Source organism: Bos mutus, chromosome 5 (assembly GCF_027580195.1).
Source record: "Bos mutus isolate GX-2022 chromosome 5, NWIPB_WYAK_1.1, whole genome shotgun sequence".
Lineage (NCBI taxonomy): Eukaryota > Metazoa > Chordata > Mammalia > Artiodactyla > Bovidae > Bos > Bos mutus.
Window position 1 is genome coordinate 107594840 of NC_091621.1, and position 26635 is coordinate 107621474.

At 44.7% G+C, this 26635-nt stretch overlaps 2 protein-coding genes across 2 annotated transcripts in view; one reads left to right on the forward strand and one right to left on the reverse strand.

Moving 5' to 3' along the window:
• ACO2 (aconitase 2) overlaps positions 1-16495 on the reverse strand; it is a 49207-nt gene extending 32712 nt beyond the window's left edge. The window contains exon 1 of the mRNA XM_005909434.3: positions 16366-16495. Within this exon, the coding sequence (XP_005909496.1) occupies positions 16366-16401 (36 nt within the window). The 5' untranslated portion in view covers positions 16402-16495. The remainder of the gene's footprint in view (positions 1-16365) is intronic.
• A 369-nt stretch (positions 16496-16864) lies between these two features.
• On the forward strand, positions 16865-25964 carry PHF5A (PHD finger protein 5A). The gene is made up of 4 exons (XM_005909433.3): positions 16865-16992; positions 17424-17447; positions 17938-18104; positions 25306-25964. The coding sequence occupies exons 1-4, from the start codon at positions 16941-16943 to the stop codon at positions 25393-25395; spliced, it is 333 nt and encodes a 110-aa protein (XP_005909495.1). The 5' UTR covers positions 16865-16940; the 3' UTR covers positions 25396-25964.
• Positions 25965-26635: the final 671 nt, after the last annotated feature.

Consider the following 26635-nt stretch of genomic DNA (forward strand, 5'->3'; position numbering starts at 1 on the left):
AACTGTCTCTGAGTGGTTTCCAAACTTCAAGGCCCGCGAACAAAATTCTTTGTGGTAAACACACCAGGCTGTTGCTAGGAGGCAACTGGCAGCCTGTCGCTTGGGGTGGGGTGGGGTAGGGTCATTATCTCTGCACACCTGTACGCTGTTTGCTACAAACTCCTGAAGAGAGCTTAGTTGTACCACACTGGACTCTAGAACACCACAATGCTCTCCCTCCAGACCAGAGGTTGGTGGGATACGACAGACATGAACAGTGTGGTGGTGTCAGAGTAGCTGTTGTACGCGTGAGGTACACGGGTCAGTGAAGTTAGGAAAATATGGATGGTGAAGTGAAAAGGATGCTGAGCCCTCCTCGGGGTCAAACAAGATCATGTTCGGTTTTAAATAAAAAACACTGGCTACAGATGCAAAAGCCAAACAGAGAGAATGAATGATTTGCTCCACATCAAATGCCATTCGTGGAGAGTCATCAGGGAAGGAAGAAGTCATTCAAAGTCCGCTGTAGTATCCTAGCAACATCCAAATACTGGCCACAAGATGTTCTGGGCTAAAAGGACCCTTGCAGAGAGGACTTTCCAGTTTTGACTAAAAACACGCAGGCACACACAAAATACACTTTATGGTGTGATCCAGCAGCAGGTACTTGACAGCATGTGTAACTCAAAAGTTTCACACCTGCCATGTGCAATGTATACTGATAATTTTTATTCTCTAATTATTTTCAATGTGGTAAAGTACACATGCACACGTAAGATTTACCACTGTAACTGTTAAATGTGCAACTCAGTGTGCAACCATCACCACGGTCTCGTTCCAGAACTTCTCCACCACCCAAAGCAAGCGGCTGCTCCTCTTTCCACCCTCCCTGTCCCAGCAGCTGGCAGTTACTGATCTGCTGTTTCTACGGATTTGTCTATTGCACATATTTCATACAAACAAAATCATACAATAGGTGGCCTTCTGGGTCAGGCTTTTTCCATTTAGCTTTCTGTATTATTTTTTTGAAAGTAACTTGCACCCCATTAATTTCATGATCCAGTAACAGGTCAATATAGGCAGTTTGAAAACACTTCCTTAATGCAGCCTTTTTGGCACCAGAGACAGGTTCGTGGAAGACAATTTTTCCGCAGGATAGTTTAGGGATGACTCAAATGCATTACATTTATTGTGAACTTTATTTCTATTATTATTACATCAGTTCCACCTCAGATCATTAGGCATTAGATCTCTGAGGTTGGGGACCCCTTTCAATTAAAAATATCAAGTTATGCCGATGGATGTCAAGGAGACTTACTACGGTCATCATTTTGCAATACACACATACCTATAATCATGTTGTATACATGAAACTATCAGAAACTATTAGAAAGTTGTATGCAAATGGTAACTCAAATTTTTAAAACGTTACTTACAAACATCAAAGCCAAACAACAATGAGGAGCTGCCACCACAGGCGTTTGCATCCCCAGGCTCTCTGCAGCATTCTACCTCCTGCACCAGTGGCCCCCACCTCAACCCACCCACTTGGTGCCTGTCCACACACAAACATCCACCAGGAAAATGGGATAAATGAAGACGACGGAGCAAGTTATTTTTTCAGTCAAATTTATTACAGTTAAACACGTCCCTTGTTGACCTTTCCCGTATCTTTGATGTTAAAAAGGTCCTTTAAAGAAATAATGGCGACAGTAGAGGGTGATTTGATGGGCTTTTTGGTTTGGTTTGCTGTTGTTTTGGTGTCCTTACTTTAAAAAATTTAAAACCTGTAACCTTAGGTTGATCCCTTCAACTCCATGTATACACTTTGGTGCCCCCTATCACGCAACTTTCCCAGAACAAAACTGTCTTTGGGGGACACCGGAGAAGTAAGATACAAGGAGGAGGAAAAAGCTAGGTTTTAATATTACCCCTATTATCTCAGCAGCAGCCAGAAATTTGAGAAATGATAAGCAGGGTTGACGCCGGTGAAAAACATCTATCTTCACTGTCATTCTCCCTGTCTCCCCTCCCTCCTACCACCAAAGCTTACCATCTGTTTACCCATTCTGCCCATCTGTCAACCAGTTAGAGTGATTATGGGTGCCAGGCACTGTTCCAGGCACTGAGGATACAACAATGAATAAAATGTTTCAGTACTCCCTGCCCTCTTGGGACTGACATTCCGGGAGGTTAAGGGAGGAGGGGAGACAGTCAAGTAGAGACAGAGACACAAGTAAAATCTCAGTCATATATTAATAAGTATCATTAAGAGAGAAGGAAGCAGAAGCAATGGGAGAGTGAACCAGGGAAGTGGGGAGAGGTGCAATTCAAAGGAGGATAGTTAGGAAGGGCTTCAGTGAGAAGGTGACATTCCAACGATAGGATCTGCTCACAAACTGGCCAAGAAAGCATGAGAGCAAAGTCAATAATACCACTGAGGTTTTGGGCCTGAATAACTGGAAAAATGGAGCTGTTATACACTGAAATCGGGAAGGTAACAGGAAGAGCTGGCTTGGGGTGAGCCTGGGAGTCTGCCTGTCTGACCCCCAAGTGGAGAGGTCAAGTAGGCAGCTGGATTCTCATTTTGGGTCCCTTCCCTCTAGAACTAGGCCAATAAATGGTCCATGTGGAAGCAGATTATCAGAACCCAAGGTGACCCCAGATCACCAAGTATCTTTTATTCACTTGATAGATGAAGAGTGTCCCAGGTCACACATACCTAGTTTATAGCAGTTTGGGGATTTCCCTGGCAGTCCAGTAGTTAAGACTTCAACTTCTAATGTAGGAGGTGCAAGTTTGATCCCTGATTGGGGAATTAAGATCCTACGTACTGCATGGCACAGCAAAACAAACAAAAACATCCAGCAGTTTGGAGCAGAACTCAAGTCACTTAATTCACAAGTTATTACTTTTTCTACCATACTACCTCCCTAATTAAAACTGAAGTAGTACTAATTCATTAAACACGTATTTATACAGCCTCAGACTTTGGGCTGGGCTTCCCTGGTGGCTCAAACAGTAAAGACGCCGCCTGCAATGCAGGAGACCTGGGTTTGATCCCTGGGTTGGGAAGATCCCCTGAAGAAGGGCATGGCAACCCACTCCAATATTCTTGCCTGGAGAATCCCCATGGACAGAGGAGCCCAGTGGGCTACAGTCCATGGCGTTGCAAAGAGTCAGACACGACTGAAGCGACTAAGCACAAGCACAAGACTTTGTGCTATGGTGCTTGGATTAATAAGATAAACAAGATAAGACATAGTCCCTCCCACTGGCGAGCTTACAGTTTGGTGGAGAAGACAGATATCAAGTCAGATACCACTCATGAGACCATGGAAGCAATGATCCAAGCGCTGTGAAAGAAAGGTGATGCAGCTACAACACTCTAACAGCATAAAGCTGGAGAACCCAATCCAGGTGGGGGAAAGGCTTTTTCCAAGACAGTGATCTTTCATCTGAGAACTGAAACATGACTAGGAGCTAGTCAAGCAAACAAAGTGTGGTTTAGGAGAAGGAATTCGGGGAACCTGGCAGGCAGAGAGAACAGCAGGTGCAAATTCCCCTTGGCAGGGAAGCACTTGGTGGTTGAAAAAAGAGAAAGCCAGCTTGGCTGGAGCAAAGTGAGCAAAGGGCAGTGGAAATGGCAGAAAATAGAGCTAAGAGGTAAAGTGGAGCCAGGTACTGTAAAGGACCTTGGAGATCTATGAGAAAAGCCCCCAGCAACCCTGAACTAAAGCTTGTCTGCGTCTTGGTGGAATACCTGGTGAAACATCTCGGAACACCAGAGGACAGAAGGCTTCTAAAGGAGCTGTGAAGTCTTCTCCCACCTGACTCCTTACCTCCCTGGGAGGCAGTCATGAGACAGTTTCTCCTCGCCTCCCAGATTCTGATGAGGTATAGAGCTTTCTGCCCTGGACTCTTTGGACTAGAACTGCAGAATACAGAGCCGTTCAGTGGTGCCAGGGCCGCCACGACTGTCGGTTCAGTGCTCAGTTCCTTGCGTTCCGGTGCGGCCCTTTTCAGTGTATGCGACTAGAGCCCAGGGAGCTGGCACCTTCAGCTTGTTCTTCTCCTCATTCTGTATCTAAGTAATGAACTGTCTGAATATGAAAGGGGTTCACTGCACCTTTACTGATCAAGCAGCCAGGCCTTGATCTCTTCTTATAAGTATGTGTGGACTTTACAGTACAACATGTTAAACGTTTAACTTGATCCTAAAACTAACGGGAAGCCACTGAAGCAGGATTATATCTGCCTTAAGAAAATAAAAAGTCATTGTGGCTGCCATGTAGATAATGCACTCAAGGGGGGCCAAAGCAGAACAGGTTGACAGTGGCTTATCATGTAACCTACCTACCTCCCATGAGCACATTTGTATTTTCACACTTGAGCATCTATCTTGTGCCAGTCAGTAGGACACAGATACCAAGAAGAGTAAGACAGTCCCTACACTTATGTAGCCTGGCCACAATCAGCATGTCAGTGCACCCACTGTGACCTGCAGAGAGGAGGAAACACACACAGGGGCAGGAGTACAGCAGAGGGAACAGTGAACTCTCCCCGGGCAAGCCTGCACTGAGCAGGGCCGTGGAGGATAAACAAGGGTTTGCAAGGCACTCGGAGGACAGTCAGTATGTACGATGATACAGAATTGTCAAGCGAAGCGAGGAGGAGCTAGAAACCACTCAGAATGGTGAGAGGCAAAAGACAAGCAGGAGGTGGCAGAAGGTCAGGCCAGACACCCAGCAGGGCCGAGGAGGCTCAATTAAGACCTGCGGCTTACTTACCCCGTGAAAAGAACTTAGATACAGCTCAAAGGCCCAGCTCCTCCATTTACTAGCTGTGCACTGTCAAGCCAAGGGTTCACCTTTGAACCCAGTTTTCTTTTTTGAAGTTTTTATTGGGGTAGCAGTCACGTACAGATGTGAGAGTTAGACCATGAAGAACTGATGCTTTCCAATTGTGGTGCTGGATAAGACTCTTAGGAGAGTCCCTTGGACAAGAGATCAAGCTAGTCAATCCTAAAGGAAATCAACCTTGAATATTCATTGGAAAGTCGACTGCAGAAGCTGAAGCTCCAATACTTGGCCACCTGATGTGATGAGCTGACTCACTGGAAAAGACCCTGACGCTGGGAGAGACGGAAGGCTATTTATTAAATAGCTTTTACTAGAGTTTTTCCTCCCATTTAAAAAAGTAGGACATGTTTCTTGGAAAAAATTTAGAAAATTTAGAAAATTTTATAACTCCTTGAAGATCATCCAGAAATACCTACCACCACCACCCCTCGACCAGACTCCCTGGCCTGATGCCAGGTACCCTGTGGAATTCAATACTCGGTGATTCCCAGAAGGGCACTAAACACCAGTCCACGCTGAATCCACATCTCCTCACAGCCCCTAGCACCAGGGTACCCACTGAACCCAAACTGAACAGGTGTCAGAGCTGAAATGTCTAAGCAAAGACAATGGCAACAATAATAATTACTAGTAGCAGCAGTAAGGGTTATGTGCATGAACAGCCCTAATGTATATGGGCCCCACTTAACAGACGAGGAACTTGAGGGCTGGAGGAGGACAGTAACTCACCCAAGGTCTTGCAGATACGCCAGCATTCAAAGGCAGCCTGGCTCTAAGCCTAAACACTGAAACCTCCAAGTGCCAAGTGAACCCTGGCAACTTTAAGTACTGAGTTGGACACAAATGAATTAAAGAAATCAAATAACATCAAAATCCCTGGAGGGTGAAATTATGGACAGTTTTTTGTATTTAGGTAATCTGAACCTTTAACACCGTACATAAATTTTAGAATCAGAAGAAAATCTAAAAAAAAAAAAAAAGAAAAAAAGAAAATCTAAACAAATATAAATACATTATTATTAAACATTTTTAATTTTGATTACAAAACTTTAGAAACTTTACAAGGAAATCTATCAAAACATTAACAGTAGTTATCTCTGGGTGGGGTGGGTTATCTCTGGGTATTATGAATAATTATAGGTAATTTTTACAGTATTCTTTATACTTCTGTATTTTCCAAGCTTCCTAAATAGGTATCTTTATAAATAAGGGGGAAAAAAGGTAAGAAATTAATTCTACCTTAAAAATAGCTATTACTGAGTCTTACAACATTTGATCACTGTGCCTGGAGGATAAGTAGTCTAGATCAGTAGTATCATTTAAAGAAGGAAGATGACTTGGGCATATTAAAAACTTATTGGGGTTTTGTCTTTGTTTTCTCAATCCAAAAGTAAAACATAATGCTTGGTTCAACCTGGCCCCATGGTCATTCCAGTGATCATCCACTGGCCATCCACTCAGATGTCACAACAATTAGGAAATGGGAAAATTTTTTCCCCATACTTGGAGTCCAAGTCCCAGGCCATGTGAAATTCTCATGAGTAAGTACCAGGCCCTTATCTAGAACAGATACTTCTACTAAGCCCTCAGCCTCCATTTTCTCAGGAACTAGGAAGTCGAGGGCAGCCTCAAGGCAGAAAACCTCTTCAGCAACCTCTACAGAGCCTGGATTCAACATGATTATTCTAGGGAGCTCATATGCTTACAGAAAGCCTATTCCACTACTAGACAGCTGTTAACAACCAATGCTTCCCACGCTGAACTGAAACCCACCTCCTTCCTATCAGGCAACGGAAACCGGGGCTCAAATCCCAGCTCTGTCCCCGACAAGTGGCGTAAGGCTGCGTGGTTTTGTTGAACCCCTCTAACGCTGCAGGGGTTATTGAAGGAGAGCACCCATGTGAAAGCAGCCAGCCCAGTCACCGACACACTTCCTAGCCCTGTCCTTTGGAACCAGATCAAATGAGCTTAGTCACTCCTCCACGCTTCAGCCCTTCAAATCACTGAAAACCATGACTGTGTCTTCTCCATTCTAAGCACTCTAGTGTTTCCTTGCTACAAAACTCCATCCACTTGGGTGGGAGTCTCCCCTCAGGGTGACCATAAAGCCCTCAGATCTGTTTTGGAGTAAACAGCAACAGCTGACCCACTGCTCCAGGGCAGTGTCTCTTCTAACCCTTGCTGGACAGAGCTCAGCCTCCCTAAATGCCCTGAAGATGCAGAGGTTCAGTGACAGCAAGTGGCCTGCCCAAGGTCACATGGCTGGGAACCTGCTGAGCCGTGCCCTTCTCACCATGCTTACAGAGTGTCTCCCAACCTCTGCTCAGGCCCGGCAGCCAGGTGGGCTCAGTCCTCCATGGGGGCTCAGTGTCTCTGGTGGAATCTGGCTTCTTGGTCTGACCGTGCCCTCTCCTCTGCTGGCTGGGATATGAATCTCCAGGGCTCCCAGGGGCGAGGGAGGCTCTCCTGATCTTGTGCTTAACTGACACAGAACAAACTCTGAAGGAAGGACTATAACCAAAGTGGACCCGCCAGGGAATCAGGTAAGAAATAAAATGAAACAAAACCAACAGAACTGTGAGGCAGGACCACAAAGGTTATCTTAGGTCACCTTCCCAACAACTGGGCCAAGTAGGAGTGTCACAGGTCATTGTGTCTTCTGTTTTAAAGAGAAAACAGACTCCGACAGGTGAGAAAGTAAACTGCACTAAAATGTAAGCTCTACAAGGGCAGAAGACTTGTCTCATTTGGTCACCACGACAGACTCAGAGTTTAGGACACAGAGTCCAGGACACCAGTGTTGGATGATGAGATGGATGAAGACAGAACCATGATTTGAACACAGGCTCCTCATCTTGCTTTCCAATTCAAGTTGTGAGTGTCTCTGGCAGAGGCTGTGTTGAGCCTCCGTGCCTATTCACAGAGCCAAAGCATGGGGCAGGCTAGCTGGGCCAGTCTGACCTCCGTCCACACTCTGAAGCACGCCACACACCAGCGCTGCCTCAGAGAACCATGTGTCAGAGGGCGCTACAGCTCAGAGCAAGCGGAGGAGAAGGTGGCTGAGCTGTCCAAACTGGCCGGGATCCTGGAGCAGCCTGGTCTCTGAAGGCAGCTGCTTCAGCAAGAGACAGGGAAGTCGCCGGCCCCATTCTGGCCTGTCAAGTCTCACTGCAGCAACACTGCAGCCCGTGTCTAGCCACAGGGAAGGCATCCGCTCTAGAGCTGGAGGGGCCTGGCCCAGAACCTCAGCTCCCCCAGCTCTGGGACCTCAGACCAGAGTCTTCACTTCTCTGAGCCTCTGTTTCCTTTTCTGTAGAACTGGTGTAAAACAGTAGAGATTTTGTGAGGATTAGAAACAATGTGTGTGCTAAGTCGCTTCCCTCGCGTCTGTCTCTTTGCAACCCTACGGACTGTAGCCCACCAGGCTCCGCTGTCCATGGGATTCTCCAGGAAAGAATACTGGAGTGGGTTGCCGTGCCCTCCTCCAGGGGATCTTCCTGACCCAGGAATTGAACCCACGTCTCTCATATCTCCTGCACTGACAGGCGGAGGCTTTACCACTAGCACCACCTGGTAAGCCCGGAAACAATGTATTGTTTGTAAACATAGAGGGGGAAAAAAAAAGTGTGGAATGAAAATACAAAATTCCTATCAGTGGTTGCCTCTGTGAACAGGAACTGGGAGAAGGAAAGAGAGTTTTAAACGTAGTCTTCTTTAAGGAAAAAATATATGGAAAACACAGAGCTCGGCAGCTGGGTTCCTGGCAGGCATTCAATAAATGTAAGCTGCTGTTCATCATTTCTCCTGGGAGGAGATGCTGCCTCTCACATACCTCCTACCTACATGTTGAGAAAGAACCATGAGCTGCTGTTTCCGACCATGCCCTCTGCCCCCTCCCAGCTGTCAAAGCAGGTCCCTCCCAGCCCCAGAGCAGGTCCCAAGCACCAGGACAGCACATCTCAGAATTGAAAAGGTCTCATCTATCCACTCATTCTGCCCCTGAATGCCTGAGAGACCCTTTCTGGCAGTGGGGAACACACTACCACGTGAGGCCACCCATTTCACCAGCAAGATGACCTCAAGGTCTCGGGAAGGGAAAGACTCCTGGTTCCTCTGACCATAACCCTCAATGGCTTTTAGCCTCACAGCTCTTAGCAACCAGCTCTTCCTGGCAGGGAAGCCTCAGGTGAGGCTCTGTCTAGGTGAGCAATGCAGGAATGCACGTCAGTCAGCACCTTCCTTAAGAAGCGTGATCTCTCCACATCTCTGCTTCCTCAAGAAGGGTGATCTCTCCACATCTCTCCTGCTTCTAAAAACTGTCTCCCACTCCTGGCAGAAGAATGTCTGGCAACCCTCCTAAGACTCCCAAGCTATAACAACTCCCTCCTGTCCCTAGGCAATCAGTGAGCTTGGTTGCTATGCAACAGGCAGGCACAAAAGTGATGCAGTCCTTTTCAGAGGCTTGGGAAGGGGGCAGGGAGCCATTCTATCCAAGACACAGCCTCTAAATGGGGTCCAAGGCAGTAGGGGTTCCTTTAAGAAGTCAGCTGATAGACTCACTCATCTGCCTAATTCTCCTTTGCTGGTGTCTGAAGCAGACTCCAGGCACACCATGAACTGCATATAAATTCTGAGCCCTGGTCTGGCCCCCACCGCCCATCCTGAGGCAATAGCTTCCTCCGAAAGCTCGACAGGCAGCCTGTGAGGCTGACCCACAGCTCTGGGCCCTCCCTCTCAAGCTCTGCTGGTATTTGGGGCAGAAGGCAACCATGGCCTCAAACATCTCCACATCCCAACAGGACATGGAGCCAACCGAACTGTGTCCCTCCATCTAGCCTACTCTCCAGAGATCCAGTTTCTACTTGCTATACTCAGGGGAGTCCTCTAGGAAAACAGTTTGACCAAAGGGTAAAAACCCTGAGTTCTGCAGTCAAACAAGCCTGCAGTCAAAATCTGAGGCAGCTGCATACTAGTCGTGACCTTGGGCAGGCCATTTAACCAACTGGGGTCTGTTTAACTGTTTCACTTCTCCAGCCCTCCTTTCCTTGGCCACATACAAAGATTTAAAACTAGTTAATTTCTGAAACTCTGCAAGGCTAACGACACCTACATCTTAGGTTGTTGTGAAGGTCAAGTGAGGCAGCGCTTGTCCAACAAGACCTAGTTCAGTGACGAGTACAGCAGGGCTGACAGCTCAGTATGGGTATCTTCTGAACGCCAAGGGTGCGGTGGGGCAGACCGAGCATGCCATCACTCATGCAAGTAGGGCGGGCGGCCTGGACTTAGCTTCACCCAGCACACCCCCTCCCCTCCTCGCTTCAGCGCAATGTATTACAGTTACCAAGATGTGGTTTCTTCCTCACCAGCACAGAAGCTCTTTCACAGGCCGGGCCTTTTAAATAAGTTCTGTAGTTCTCTCAGTGAGCAGTGACAACAGTAACAGCAATGTCTAGCTGAAGGTGAAGTGCCCAGCAACAGAGCACTGAAGTGTAGGCTGAAGGAGCTCCTGAGGCCTCTCTGGTCCCCCCACAACCGGCCACAGAATTAAAGCTCCCACTGAGAAATTGTCTCAAGTACTGCAGGGTGAAAGCAGAAATGCTCCTAACTGGGCCTAAATTCCCCAAGGAACCTCGTATTTATTGATGGAAATACTGCAAATGTTATTCTAGAGCTCGCCTTCTCAATGCTGGCCTTCAACTTAGAAAATTAAAAAACAGGAAGCCATGGGTTCATTTGCTCCTCTTCTCCCAACTCTCTTAGAGCCGTACCCAAAAGGTATTCCTGCACTACCACTACACACCCAGTATCCACGGCCATTACAGAAGGAACAAGCAGCTTCACTAGAGCCACTCTTTTTTATTTTTCAGGCGGTACCACACAGCGTGCAGGATCTTAGTTCCCGGACCAGGGATGGAACACGGGCCCAGAGCAGTGAAAGCACAGAGTCTTGACCACTGGACCGCCAAGGAAGTCCCAAGACTCTTTTTAAACATATCAGTTGAAGATAAACGCTGGGCAATGGAGGCTGTAGACCATCTGGAGGGGTGGAGACACAGACTAACTCTCACCAAGTGCCCATATATCCTGTGTCAGATTTCCCCCACTTTATACACACAGTCCCACCTAATACTCACAATCGCCCAGAGACAGAAGGTACAGTGTCCATTTTATAGATGAAGAAACTGAGGCTCCAGAACTTAGCTCTTTTTCCCAGGGCCACACAGCAACGTTGCTGCCTTTTCCTTTGACCCAAGCTTTGCACAATGAATCCAAGAAAAAATCATTCTCCCTGCCTTTTCGGATCCACTAAATAAAGAAGAGCTTCCACAGGTTCATTCTAGAATAGTTTAAGAAAAAAAAAAAAATCTGTCCTTTGTCTCAATATTAGAAAAGGTCTATTTTTAAAATAACATTAGAAACTATTCACACATTTTTATAGTCCATAGAGTTTAAAGAATCTTCCAAATATTACCAGGTCTTCAGCACCATTCTAAAAATGGACTGTAGTCTACCTGGCTCCTCTGTTCATAGAATTCTCCAGGCAGGAATACAGGAGTGGGTTGCCATTTCCTTCTCCCGGGGATCATCCTGACCCAAGGATCGAACCTGGGTCTCTTGCATTGCAGGTGGATTCTTTACCATTTGAACCACCAGGGAAGACCATGTGTTTAAAGAGCTTTCCAAACATTACTAGGTCTTCAGGAGCCTTCTCAACTGGAAGGTAGCTATGAATTGTCCCATTCTGCAGATGTGTAACCAGAGTGCTAGAGGGCTGAGGCCTCGCTTGAAGCCACGTGGTGAGAAGGGCTTAGAGGAGCCTCCTGAGATTCCTGGTATCCCATGTGCTGCCTTTTCTCGTTTTATTTTTGTTAAAAAAATTGTTTTCTCTTGGTTTTATTGATATAATTGACATAGCTGTGTAGGTTTTAAGGTGTACAGCATAATGATTTTACTTACACGATGAAATAATTACCACATTAAGTTTAGTGAACATCCATCAACCTCATTTAGACACAAAATCAAATAAATGGAAAAATATCTTTTTTCTTTGTGATGAGAACTCTTAGAATTTACTCTCTTGGCAACTTTCATATGTAACATACAGTAGTATTAATTATATTTACCAGGTACATTACATCCCTAGTACTTAGTCATAACTATAAAACTTTGCACCTTTTGACAAATTTCATCCAATTCCCCCCTGCCCCCCTCACCCAATGCAGCTGCCCTGCAGTCCCTCCCCTTCTACATGCTGAGGGGCGCAGAGCCCACCACTGCCTTCCAAACTACATGCTGGGAAAACAAGGGGTGTCAAAGAACACCAGGGCTGATGAAGACACATACAGCCTGAATGATCCCTCTCAATTACAAATCAAATCCTGTCACTTCACCATTTAAAATCTTCCAGTGGATTTTCATTACACTTGGAGTAAAACCCAATTTCCTTACCAGATCCAACAGGACCCTGGCTCCTGCCACTTGCTCAGACCTCCCTCACATCACCTCAGCCACACTGGCCTTATTTCTTATCCTCAGACCCATCTCAGGTGCTTTGCACATACTGCTCCTTCCCCTCCTACTTTGGGCCCTTCCCAAAATCCTGAAGGGTTGTCTTATCATTTAAGTACCAGTTCAAATGCTACCTCTTCTGAGAAGCCTTCCCCAACCACTCCAGTCAAAAGCTATGCCACATCCTCACCTCTACTCTCTCGACCACACTATCCTTATCTTCGTTGTCTTACTTCACAGCTAAATTTTCTTGTCCACTTGTTTGTCTCCCCAGAACTACAATACAAGCTCCACTATTCCTGTTGATTATTACTCTCTCAGTGTCTAGAAGAGAGATAGGGACATAGTTAAGCGTTCAATAAACGTTTTAGGAACAGGCTGTTCAAAAGGCAATGGTGTGCTCCCCTCATCCTCATACTCACTCTGCCCAAATTTCAGATTGGAAGTTTACTCATCTGTTCATTCATTCACTTAATTCAAACCAACAACTAACTACTGGTCACCTGAGAAGGTACCACAGTGAATAGGGAACCAGAATGATCTATTTCCCAATTCAAAGCAAGATTTTTTTTTTTAATGTGGCACTTTACAGAGGCACTTTTAACATTTGCAAATGTGTCTGATTTCTTTGTAGTTAACAGACTCTTCAGATTTATATGCAAGAAGTTACATAACTTCCGCAAGGTCACATGGTGAGAACTCAGCATCCCGGTATCTCAAGGCAAAACCAAAGACCTAAAATGTATCTGGAAGTGCCCAACCCCTTTTATTTTCTATCCATGGTCATTTACATGAAAGTTAATTTTATTTTATTTTTAATATTTATTTATTTGGGTGTGCCGAATCTTAGTTGCAGTGTGGGATCTAGTTCCCAGACCAGGTATTGAACTCAGGGTCCCTGCATTGGGAGTATGGAGTCCCAGCCATTGGACCACCAAGGAAGTCCCTGAAAGTTAATTTTAAAAACTGGAGAGTAGATATGGTTTTTCAAAAACTTCACCTCCATTTTCTTCACTTTATTTCTATCTTCCTACCTGGTATCAGGTATCAAATGACACAACACTTTGTGGAGCACTGTTCTCTGGTTATGGACCATTAATGGTGCCCTGGTTGACAGGCTGAGTGTTGATGGCAAAGGGAAGCAGTGGTATGGTGCAGGTGCTGGGACCTCAGGCTTGTGAGTCAGAAAGTACCAGATTCAAACCACATCCACTAACAACTAGTGATAAGGCCCTAGACAAGTTTATTTTAATTTAATGAACAAACACTTATATAGCTCTTTTAGATGGAAGCAGGGTTCTAAGTGGGCTTCCCTGGTGGCTCAGAGGTTAAAGTGTCCGCCTGGAATGCAGAAGACCTGGGTTTGATCCCTGGGTTGGGAAGATCCCCTGGAGAAGTAAATGACAACCCACTCCAGTACTATTGCCTGGAGAATCCCATGGAGGGAGGAGCCTGGTGGGCTACAGTCCATGGGGTCGCAAAGAGTCGGACACGACTGAGCGACTTCAGGACACGACGACAAGGGTTCTAAGTACTTTGCAACTATGATTACTAGATAAGTCAGATATACTATTATCCCTATCTTACAGGTGAGGAAACAGGCACAGAGAGGTGAAGTAACTTGCCCAAAGCCACAGCTAGTGCATATCAGAGTCAGCATTAAAGTAAGACATTGGATGCCAGAATCTATGCTCTCAGCCATTACACTGTGTTTCTGCTCTACTCCTATTTCTTCATCTATAAGACAAGGCTAATAAATCTGCAATATCTCACAGGGTCATGCGAGGCTACTGGCACACAGTTAAGTTCAATGTTAGCTGCTCTTAGTGGTAGTAGTAATTGCCATCACCTTTGGTCCAGTCAAGGTTCAATCAAGGTCTGCCCAAAATACTTCAGCTGAGAAAGATCTCCAAGATCCTCTGCAGCAGAATACGTTAGAATAAGTGGAAGTTCCATGAGAACAGAATTATCTGCTCTTTCTGCTTCTCGTTGTATCCAGAGGAAGCAGAGGGTACTCAGTTAATATGTGGTAAATAAACTGAGTGCATGGACAGGGTTCTGTCACACAACAACTAAGGTAGTACCATCACTTCTCAAATGTAGCTGAACATAAAAGAGGTAAATTTACAAAGTTTTTAGACAACAGTGGAAGCTGGCCATTACTTAAGACAGCCTGGCTATTAGCAGACAGTGTGGTATAATGCTGCTCATTCATCTTAGCTAAATGCAGAAACAAGGAGACTCAGTCTCAAGGTCTTGGAGTGTCTGTCTATAAAAGAGGAAGCTGGACGACATGATGATCATAAACAAATACATTCTTGCTCATTGCTTTGTAACAATTATTATAACAATATGAATGGAAGCTGATCACCAAGTACTCGATAAATGTTTTTCAATGAACACAATTTCCAAATGACAGATGAAGAAATTGGGATTCCGTTTCCAAGTTCAAGGTCACTTGGATGGGTTAGCATATGGGTTAACTTGGAAGAGTCCAGCTCTCTTCCTATGCATGTCTAATGCTCATGCTTTCCAAGATTCTTTTTCGGTTAAAAAATACTGTGATATCAGTTGTCTCTTCCAAGCTCAATAAATCTAATAATTTACCTTATCAAATAACCTTGTATAACTTCACTAGATCATGTGACAGTAGGATCAAGAAGAAACAACTATTCCACATTGCTAACCTGGAGAATCAAAGCATCTAAAGAGAGAATTAATTAGGCCAAATCCCCTGTTTCTGCCAGAACTGAGACCCCGTAAGTATAAATAAGATAAATGATAACTTCACTTTAAATGGTTTAAATTTAAGCAATATGACTTAATAAATAACTTCTGGTAACACAAAACTTTTTGAGGGTACAGTACCTTACCTTCTTCAAACCTGTAAGTATAGTTGGCTACTTGATCCAAAGTAGATGCACAGGTTAAATGTAAAAAGTTGCATAAATGTCCACAAATGCTTGCTTCCTTTATTTTTATTAAAATACACGCTTGACATTGAACCTTTGTGTGTAACACCACCTTCCTAGGATTGTCAAGTTAAGACTGAAAAAGCCATCTGGCAGTCACAGTCAATTTTCTAGATGGTTCATAACAGGATTGTCAAGGTCAAACTGTTGATTCTTTTACCTTCCCATCTAGTAATTGAAAAGCAACGAAAGTGGGCTCAATATACTTCGTTCTGGTACTCTCACAAATACAAACATCAGCTCCAGGATCACACTCTGGTTCAAAAAGTTCTGAGGGCAGGGTGACACGAACAGCGGGGAAGTAGGGCAGATGCTGAGGCCACAGCACTTGGGTAACACTCAAGAGAGAGCAGGAACTTTTACCTAGCAGTTTCATCACCTATCAAATGAGAATAATCATCCTACCAAATGATCATATAAATTAAGTGATATGACGAGGAATGGTCTTGCAATCTGCGCAAAGGTGAGAGACTACTGTTATCATTATTAATTACTACAGCTGGGGACGGAAGGTCCCCTAGAACTCTTGGCTGTTATGTTCTGCAGGATTCCCTCAAGATCGAATATAGTTTTTTTCCTCCAGACTTCGGGTTTGACAACGACTGATGCACTTGGCTAGCGAGTCTCCGCCGCTGAGAGATGAGAAGTGAGGCCTTCGGGTTCTGGGCCTAGCGAGCTCAACAACCACCGCGCCCCCCCAGTCACCTTGTCCTCACCTTGAGGAACAGAAAACGAAACTCTATGGGGTAGAAAGTGAGGTCCACGAAAACGAGAAAGAGGTGACTCCACTCTTCACCTAGATGCTGCTTCTAAGACCCAAGCTTCCAGCTGGGCGGGGACAGAGCAGAGAGAGCTGACAGAGCCAGGGACGCCTTGACCTCGGGCGCCGGAGGAGCGAGCGTGGGTGCTGGGCCCGCGACAGGGACAGGTACACGAAAAGCCGGCCGGAGGTCGGGCCTGCCTCGTCTTGCCTCGCCCACAGCCGCAAGCACAGGAGGAGGCACCCCGCCCCCGCGAACCCAGGGGGCCCTCAGTTCGCTCACCTGCAGCCGGGACACCAGTAGGCTGTAAGGCGCCATTTTGTGCACTGACAAAGATGAGGTCGCTTGAAAGTGACGTACCACTCAGAGTATTTAAAGCCTTCGGGATGGGGGCGTGGCCTGAAGAGAAACGCGACCTCGTGAAGGCTGGGCCTCCGCCGAGGCGCCTACTCCTGCGAGCGCCTTGGGCGGAGTTCCCGTGTGAGGACTCGAAAGGGGAGAGGAAAAAACTACATAAAAACACTTAAGGAAGTAAATACTGGGCACAGAGATGTCTTATCGAAGTGCACACTTCAACTTTGCACTTTGAAATTTGCTTCTTCCATTCAAGTCCTGGAAAGGTTGTGATTTTTTTTTTTTTTTAATAACTTTTATGCACCTGCCAGGACCCGGCCCCCCGTTAGGACGGAACCTTGGCTTTGGAATTTGATCTCGCGAGAACCAGCGGGTTTTGGTGCAAAGAGTATAAATGCTGATGGATGTCTAGAGAACCAATCACGGCGACCAAGAGGCGGGAGCAACGGAGGTTAAAGGTCGGACGGAAGTTCTGTAAGCTTCCGGTGGCTTGAGAGGGCGCTATGGCTAAACATCACCCGGACTTGATCTTTTGCCGCAAGCAGGCTGGTGTTGGTGAGGCAGCCTTCTGCACCCAGCTCTCTGGGTGGGAATGGTATTAGGACCTGAGAGGTCCGGGGTTCCCGTCACTTGCTTAGGGTCTTGCCCGGGAGGCGCCACGTTCCCCGCCTCTAGGTTGAAAGTGTAGGAGCGCGCGGGTTTGCGGTCTCTTGATGAAAGGAGGGCGGGGGCTCGCGTGCTGGGAGCTGGAGGCAGGCTGCCGGAATGGGGTTGGGAGAAATTCTCAGTTTGCGCAGGACCTGTGAGGGGCTTCAGGAGGCTGTGGATTTGGTTCGGATTGAAGTTTAAGGGGATAAGATGGATAGATCCCCTCAGGGCTCACTGCAGTCCCTGCTCCTGTCCCCACCGCAAGCTCGAGGATGTTTGTCCCCTCTTCATCAAAACTTTAATCCTAATTGTGCTCTTTACCATCTTTTATTTTCCAGCCATTGGAAGACTGTGTGAAAAATGTAAGTGGAACACGCCTCCCCAAATAGCCCACCTGGCCCACTCAGTTTCTGTAGAACAAGCAAACGGGCGTTTTCAACGGTGGCACTAAGAGGACTTTGAGTAGACGTGACCCAAAGAATGTCAACACAATGCCAGGCTGCAACTAAAGGCCACCACCCTCACTCCAGCTTGCACGTTTTAGACACTAGGTTTTGAGAGAATCTTTAGCTTTGGACCGGAAGTAGCATGACCACATCCCACATGGTCTGCCAGTTAATTTATATAGACGTGTCTACCAGGTGCTTCTCTAAGCTCTTTACCTAGTAGTTGATTAACTTTTCCTATGTGTTGTAGAGATTGAGATGGACACGAGGTAAGTCGGTTTTGTGATGCCAAAGTAGAGGGTCCTCAAGTCACTGTTAGGAGACTGGTGTAGTCCCCATAGCAGGAGGAGGGCAAAGGCCTCGAGGTACTTGCACGTGGTGTAACTCCATCCTCTTCTCCTCATAGGTGATGGCAAGTGTGTGATCTGTGACTCCTATGTGCGTCCTTGCACCCTGGTGCGCATATGCGACGAGTGTAACTATGGCTCTTACCAGGGCCGCTGTGTGATCTGTGGAGGCCCTGGAGTTTCAGATGCCTATTATTGTAAGGAATGCACCATCCAGGAGAAAGATGTGAGTACATATAGGAAGCTTTTCATCTGATTTTTCCTTGTGTTTAGTAACACTTTGCCATGCACAGCAAACTGTATGGTCCGTAGATGAGTATGTTCATTTAGTCATCTAGGTTATAATTTTTTCAACCTCTGTGAGCCAAACTGGGTGTAGCCCAACAAAAGGCAGTTGTTTTACATCAAGGAAAAAAGTGCAAGAGAAGCAAATTTTGGTCAACACTGGCAATTTGGAAAGCCCTCTATTCCTTTGATGTCTCTCTCATTTTTATTCATAAACAATATCCTTTTTTTTTTTTTTTAACTGTGCCACATAGCTTACAGGATCTTGAACCCTGGCCACGGCAGTGAAAACCCAGAATCCTAACCATTAGGCCATCAGGAAACTCCCAATATTCTGCATTTTTAAGTCCTAGCACAGTGCATGGTATACAATAGTCATTCAGTAATTCTCTTTATTATCATTAAGGACTGTTCAGGTGGATGTGTTGACTTCTGAATTTGGGACTATTCAAGTTGATTTCAGCTCTGAGTAGCTAGAGAATACTTTTGCTTTGATTTTTCAGAATTGCTTGGGATTCTGCTTGTGACATTTTTGCCCCTTAACATTGTATGCTGGCAATGGCAGTTATTCAACTTCTTAAGCCAGTTGCCAGGATACAATAGAGAACTATAGATCTGTACCAAAAACAGGTTTTTTGGAGGAGAGGAGGACAACCCATGAATCACCTTTTATTCTTTTTATGACAATAAAACAAAGTGTGATACAGTAACAATAGGCTAATATGAGGTATCTGGTTACCTAATCTAGGATGAGACATAAGGCAAAAAAGAAATAAAAAATTCTCTGGCCATGCTGGGCAGCTTTGGGGATCTTAGTTCCCCAACCAGGGGTGGAACCCAGGCCCCCTGCAGTGGAAATCCAGAATCCTAACCACTGAACTGCCAGTGAATTCCCAAAAGATAAATAATTCCTTATATTTCCTTTTACAAATAGTAGATAATTAAATATATATATAGGGCTTCCCAGTTTGCTCAGATGGTAAAGAATCTGCCTGCAATGTGAGAGACTCAAGTTCATCACAGGTTCAATCCCTGGGTCAGGAAGATCCCCCTTCTATATAGATCCTATCTCCCTTATTTTTCAATAGCTTTGTTAATTAGGGGTTATTATTATCCCCATTTTACAGCCCCTCTCCCAGCTAATAAGTGTCAAGTCCAAGCTTTCTGACTAAACCTCGTGGTGTCCTTTGATAAATCTGTGATGTGCCTGTGTTGAAGAGAGATGATTCAGCTACCTCAGAATCTTTGCAGTTAGATTTTGTCTACCTCTAATAAGTGGGACATATTAGAGCAGATAAACCTATTTCTTACACCAGGAAAGTCTTCTGTTATTTAGGGAAATGAGAACAGTCATAGATAAAGTACCAGAAACAATTTCAGTTGGTGATTTGAACATTCTCTCTCTTTTGGGGGGCTGCTCTAGGTCTTGTGGTGTGCAGGGTTAGTTGCTCCAAGGTATGTGGGATCTTGGTTCCCTGACCAAGGATCAAACCCATGTCCCCTGCATTGCAAGGTAGATTTTTAAACACTGGGCTACCAGGGATGTCCCCGATTTGAACATTGTCTTACCCTAAACTCTGATTTGCATTTATCTTTGACTGTCGAATCATGCCCTGCTCATGTCCCCCTTTTTCTCTAGCTCTTGTATGCTGCTGCTGTTTAGTTCACTAAGTTGTGTCTAACTCTTCTGCAACCCTGTAGACTGTAGCCCCGCCACCAGGCTCCTCTGCCCATAGGATTTCCCAGGCAAGAATACTGGGGTGGTTGCTATTTCCTCCTCCAGAGGATCTCCCTGAGCCACCTGGGAAGCCCCGGCTCTTGGTGTCGTCCCGGCATATATTGTAAGTCTGGTGCACATTTCTGTGCTACTCCTGTGAATCACCTGTAGGAGCTCCCGCTAGAGAGTGTCTGGTACACAGTAGGTGTCGGATGATTACAGTCTACACCATGGTGAGGCAATATCAGTGAACAAAAGTACAAGCAAGTCTTAAACTAGCTAAAACGAGCCAAAGATCTATTAAGGACAACATTTTCTTGAATTTTCCATGACTGTAGCTAGAGTTCTTATCTGATACGCTTACAACCAGAGTACTTAATAAAGGTTAATGACTGTCTGATTCGTCTGCATGTGGCGGGTGACCTGATCTCTCCGGATCCTTGTGCCTCATTCTAGATGTCACCACTTCCCTTACTTCACATTATACAGGAATGTTCTGAGGGTATTTGAGATGGCATCTAGCTCGCATTAACTCAGCAATAGTTTCCAAGGAACACAAAACAGTCCAGTGACATGATCCAGCCTCTCAGCCTTACAGATCATGATGTAGATTAAGTGCCCAAGACTTTCCTACACACAAATCTTCCTACAGCCAAAGCAACCCCTCTTATTGTTCTCTTCCAGCAACTTCCATAATTTATGAGGGAATTAGCCCAGTAAGCTAGGTTAGGTGTTCTCCAGAGTTTTTTCAAAGCCTTGAGAATACTCAGGGGTCAGGGACAATATCTGTGGGCACTTCTGCCAAAGTACCAGTTTGTAGTTTCTTATAATGTGGCATCTTATTGATCTCCCTTCACCCTTGACTCCTTTTACTTAACCATTTTCCTCAACTCTCCCAACCAGATAACAAGAAAAATAGCAACTAGTATTTTTGGAGCTCTTGCTGCATGCCAGGTACTGTGTTGGTCTTTCTTGTCTAAAAGTTGTGTATGATACAGATGAGGAAATGAATGGCTTAAAGGTAGGTTTGGCCCAAGGTCACATGATGAATAAATGGCAGATACGGGATTAGAACCCAGGTCTCTGTAATTCTTTCTCAGCCTTTTTTTTTGGTGGTGGTTTTTCATTATCGCCCCTCCACTAAAGGAGAAAGGTTAAAATCCAAATTAAATTTTCTTGGGAAGTCTTGGCGGTCCAGTGGTTAAGACTTATGCTTCCACTGTAGGGGACACAGATTTGATCCCTGGTTGAGGAACTAAGATCTTGAATGCTGAAAAACTATTTACATTTTCTCCACAACAAGAGGAATGAAAGTTGGATAAGATTTTGTTGGGTAAGGGTGAGCTTCAGATCACAAACCACTGTAATGTCAAAGGTGTTTTCACCCTTATTGAAGATGCATCAGCTAACTCAAAGCACTTACCCTAAACACTCATCGTATTTCTCCTCTCAGGTGGTTAAGGATGCGCCTCTCTGTCTCATGCTACGTCTACCATTCTCTTCCTGTTTAAATAGCAGAGCAGTTAGATATATAGGAAAGATACTTGATAATTTTCAAAGGTAATTCACAAGTTTACCCTTCTCTGCAGCTTCCTAAACCTTGTGAAAGTTTTGAGGTTTGCCTCCAGGAACCTCTGTTACAAAAAACACCAGAGTAGGAGTTAGAAAGCCCAAGTTCAGGTCTTGGCTTTGCTACTAAGATACTGTGTGTGGCTTTGAGGAAGTCTCACCCTGACCCCCAGCCCCTGACCCCCAGCCCACAAAGGGTAGTAGCAGTCCCTTCTACCTCCTGGATACATTTACTGAGAGCTTAAAGTTTCAAATAGAAAATGTGATGACCTTGTTAAGGTCTCAAACCAGTGTACAGTCTGGTTTTTACCTTGTAGGTATTCATTAAATAGTTGCTGGAAGAATCAGTGTTTTGTCTACTAGTTTCTGTTGATCAAGCAGGTCTTGCCTGCTGTTGGTAATTCTTTGCTACTGAATATAAGAAATGGACATGTGGACCCATTTTCTGTAATCCTGTTTTTCTGATCTCAAAATTTGTAAATTGCCTTTTCCTGCATTTTGGTTCTGTACACATTTACCCATGGTATGTTATATTTTGGTATATGATCAGTGTTGGTTTTTTAAGTATTACTTTATAAAGTCCTGGATTCTCACCAGGTCCAGGGTAATTTTTGTAGCTTGCTTTTGTGCCATAGAAATGGACTTGACGTTCAGCCCTCCTCAGGGAGGAAATCCATAGGCATTGACTTCTCTTTGGTGGTTGGTAATGGAGCCCACCTTAGGCTTCTCCTGGGGATGTTTTAGGGGCTTCCCTAAAGTGGTAAAGAACCTGCCTGCCTATGCAGGAGACATAAAGAGACTGAGTTCAATCCATGGGTCAGAAAGATCCCCTGGAGGAGGGCCCAGCAACCCACTCCAGTATTCTTGCCTGGAGAATCCCATGGAGAGAGGAGCCTGGCAGGTTACAGTCCATGGGGTCACATAGAGTTGGACACAACTGAACTGACTTAGCATGCACACACGGGGATATTTTAACAGACATATTTAGTATAATGGAAAGAAGCACTTGGCAGTCTAGTGTCTACTTTTTTGGGTGTGAAATTATAGAAGTTAAGTGGCCATGCAACATGTACATTCAACTCAAAAGCTGTAGCTGCCTAAAATAAAAGCTCCCTATGCTCAGAATGGGGAAATCTGTTACCCTCCTGGAGGACTGAAAAAGGCTGAAATTTGTCTTTAATACACTCCCTAGCGCAGCTCACAGATACTCTCTGTACCATCCTTGAGGTTTTCTTAAACATCTCCGTTTTCATGGTCTCCATTCACAGGCACGTTCACAAAAGCCAGCCAGTGCACACATCCTCACCTCTTCAGTACTGTTAGAATTTGGGAACAGCCACTAGACCCACAGGATATGTAGAAAATAAAAACAGGAGTTTAGGCAAGAAAATAGGAAATTTATAAGTCAGTGAGAGAAAATGCCATAAAAACCAAAGAGCTAATAATCTAAAACATTAGTTTTCCGATGTTTTTTTCAACTTTTTAACACATGGAGTCCTATCTTCAAAAAGTGTCTTATACAAAAGCCATGGGTGTGTTAGGTTGGACCATTATGAAATTGCTGCTATTTGTTTTTGGCAATTTCTTACAATTTATTAAAGGCTGGCTATATGCCAGGTGTTGTTCTAGGTACATTTATTGATTCTTAAATCTGTAAGGTAGGTTCTACCATTGTAGTAATTTAATAATATGACTAAAAAGAGATATAAAGAGGGTAATAACTTCTCAGAATTCAGGTGGCCCGTCTCCAGAGCCTACAGTCTTAATATGAGTGAGAACAGAGCTGCACAGAGCAGGGATGAGTCCTACAGTCACCTGGCACCTCTCAGGACTCTCGAGGGCTCTACAAATACAGTTTGTAAACATTGACCTGATCCAGTCATCTTATTTTATAGTTGGGTATGAATCCAGACAGAAGTGGCTTGCCCAGTCATGCAAGTCAGTGAGGCGTAGTAAAGCTGAACAGGCTGTCATCATACCACAAAATTTCACAGCATCCCTAAAGGGCTTCGAGCACTGTCGTGTCTAGTAGCAGGCTATCTTGGGTCAGGAGAGGCAGTTCTTCTGACGTGTGTACCAAGATTCCCAGTACAGATTACGTGGCTTACTTGAGTTCACCTAGCACCTAGCATTGGTGGGGCTGTGGTGCCACAGCCTGGCTCCCTCAGCACACTGAGCTTCACAGACGGTAGTTCTCAATATAATACGTTGTACTGGATTGATCAAAAAGTCCCTTCAGGTTTTTCCATTACTTTTTTGTGTGTTTTTTTTTTTTAGTTTATTTTTGGCTGTTCTGGGTCTTCACTGCTGTGCACAGGCTTTCTCTTCGTTGCAGCAAGTGGGGCCTACTTTTTGTTGTGGTGCATGGGCTTTTCATTGCAGTGGCTTCTCTCGTTGTAGAGCACAGGCTCTAGGTGCATGGGATCAATAGTTGTGATACAGGGGCTTAGTTCCCACCCAGCATGTGGCTTCTTCCCGGATCAGGGATCAAACCAGTGTCCACTGCATTGCAAGGCGGGCTCTTAACCACTGGAAGAGCCACATAACCATGTGGCTTTTAACTACAAGGTGGGCACTTCCCTACCAGGGAAGCCCTCAGTAACATCTTTCAGAAAAACCTGAAGGAACTTTTTGGCCAACCTATACATGTTTTCTAGAAAATAATGAAATGTTAGTGTTGGCTTTGTGTCTTTTCAGAGATTTTTTTAGTGTTGGTATCAGTCCCCCAAAAAAGAAAACAGCTGAATTAGAAATAAGTTGTCTGAGGACTGGACTCATTGATTCATTCATTCCATAGCCCAGCATCAAGCAACTACCTTTGACATGAACGTTTAATAAAATCATCAGATCTAGGAAGGCTTCTTCCAGTAGTAATTCCCCCAGTTTTCTTCTCATCATCCCAAATCAACTGATGGAACCATCATCCCTGCAAAACACAGTTTCCCAGGGGCTTCACTGAAACCACTCAAGCTCACAAAATGGCCAGGGGAGCCTGACATTACAAATCAGAGTATGGACTGTCAACAGTGATCTCTAGCACAGGAGCACTCTTCTCCCAAGACCATGTGTCAAATTAAGTGAATTAATAAGGACACATCAAACTCAGTATTCTCTTATGATACTTAAAATATAAGGTACTGTTTCCTAAAGTCTTCAGTTTTTTTCCCTTGGTATTATCTCCTTTCTTGGGATAGTGAAAGAAAGCTAAAGAGCTTGATCTGTAGATGATTATTACCATTTCCTACCTCTCACTTGGAGAAAATCCTTTGAACACCTTAAAGAGTTTTGTTTATTTTTGGGGGCCACACATCGTGTGGGATCTTAATTCCCCAATCAGGGATCAAACCCATGCTCGATTCATTGGAAGCACAGTCTTAACCATTGGACTATCAGGGAAGTTCACCTTAAAGAGTTTCCGATTTTGCCTCCACTATATCATATTAGCAACAGAAGTGAGCTAAGAATCCAGCATTCTAAGTGCAGGCTACTGGATAGATGGCAAATTCTAAGTGCTTAGTAAATACTTGATTGATCAAATAGGATAACTGAACTGGTAAGATGAATGGCTAAACCATTAATCCAAAAGTTATTTTTTCTTAGTGTGAAAGTCACTCAGTCACATCTGACTCTTTGTGGCCCCATGGACTATACAGTCTCTGGAATTCTCCAGGCCAAAATATTGGAGTTGGAGCCTTGCCCTTCTCCAGAGGATCTTCCCAACCCAGGGATCAAACCCAGGCCTCCCGCATTGCAGGCAGATTCTTTACCAGCTGAGCCACAAGGGAAGCCCAAATTTTTATCTTAGATTCCTTTCAATTAAAGCTCAGAGACTTTTAACAACTTTTCTGTTTTCCAGAGAGATGGTTGCCCAAAGATTGTCAATTTGGGAAGCTCTAAGACAGATCTCTTCTATGAACGTAAAAAATATGGCTTCAAGAAGAGGTGATTGGTGGGCTGCCTCTTCCTCCCCCCATCAGACTGCTGCAGCTGCCAAAAGAAATGCCTACTACTGCCAGCAGAAAGGAGGCGGAGCACAGAGCATCACCTGAATTTGCCTGTTGGTACAGGCACCTTACCGGTTTCCTCTCACCTGGACCTGGTAGGAATGGAAGAAAGATTCTTCGCAGAGCACTCTGGCAGACTATATCAGAAAAATTGATAGATTAGTTCATGGTATTCCTTAAATTCTAGAAGCAAGGATGTGTTATCCACATCAAGAATTTCTTCATACCAAAACCTTCTAAAGCAGAAATAATATATCATTTCCGTCTTCTATTTGAAGACCCGACTGTGAAGCTACCTGCAGTGAAAAGCGTGTTCTTAGGGAATCTCTGATGGCAGTTGTCCTTGATGAAGTATCTGCGGTGGGGGGGGTGGCCAGGAGAGCAATAAATGTGGGCGTTTCATCCTGTAACCTTTACCAGGTGGTGCTGGTTCATGTTATTTTTCTTCTAAAAAATTGGAAACCCTTTCTCTTGTGTTATATTAATAAAGTAGGTGTTTATTTTCTGGTCATCAGCCCCTTCCCAATTTAATTTTAACTCTAGGACTTTTAGTCACCTAGAAATTTGTGATTCAAAATAGAGGTATTGGGATTAACTTAAGCACCTTGTTCTCTTATTACTATTCGTGCCTTTTATGATAAGTAAACCAAAGTTATTTTTAGAAACATTGCTTTTTCCTTCCTGCCCAACTTGAGTTTTGAACTGAAGAGGTGGCTTTCAATAACGGAGAAGGGAGTGAGACAAAATGTATTCAAATCAATGAGTTAGGAAAACTGAACTTGGTTGACTTTTTTTCATAAAGTACATATATATATTCACATTAAAGATACAAGGGAGGGACCACCCTGGTGGTCCAGTGTTTAAGCCTCTGCACTTCCAGTGCAGGGGGTGTGGGTTCAATTCCTAGTCAGGGAAATAAGATTCCACATGCCATGAGGTGCGGCCAAAAAAAATAATAGGATGTGAAGGGATGTGTGATTTAAGTAAAATCAACTTTAGATGTATCCTACCCTAACTTAACCATCTGTACTTTTTGTCTGCTAGAGGCAATAAGCAAGTTATCCAGAAGAGACATATTCATAACTGGAGACTTCCAGTCAAGTAAGCCTTTAAGACCATGAATTTGAAAGAGCTTCTGAGTCTTGCAGGATCCAGGGACCTGGCCCAAGGTCACATTGCAAC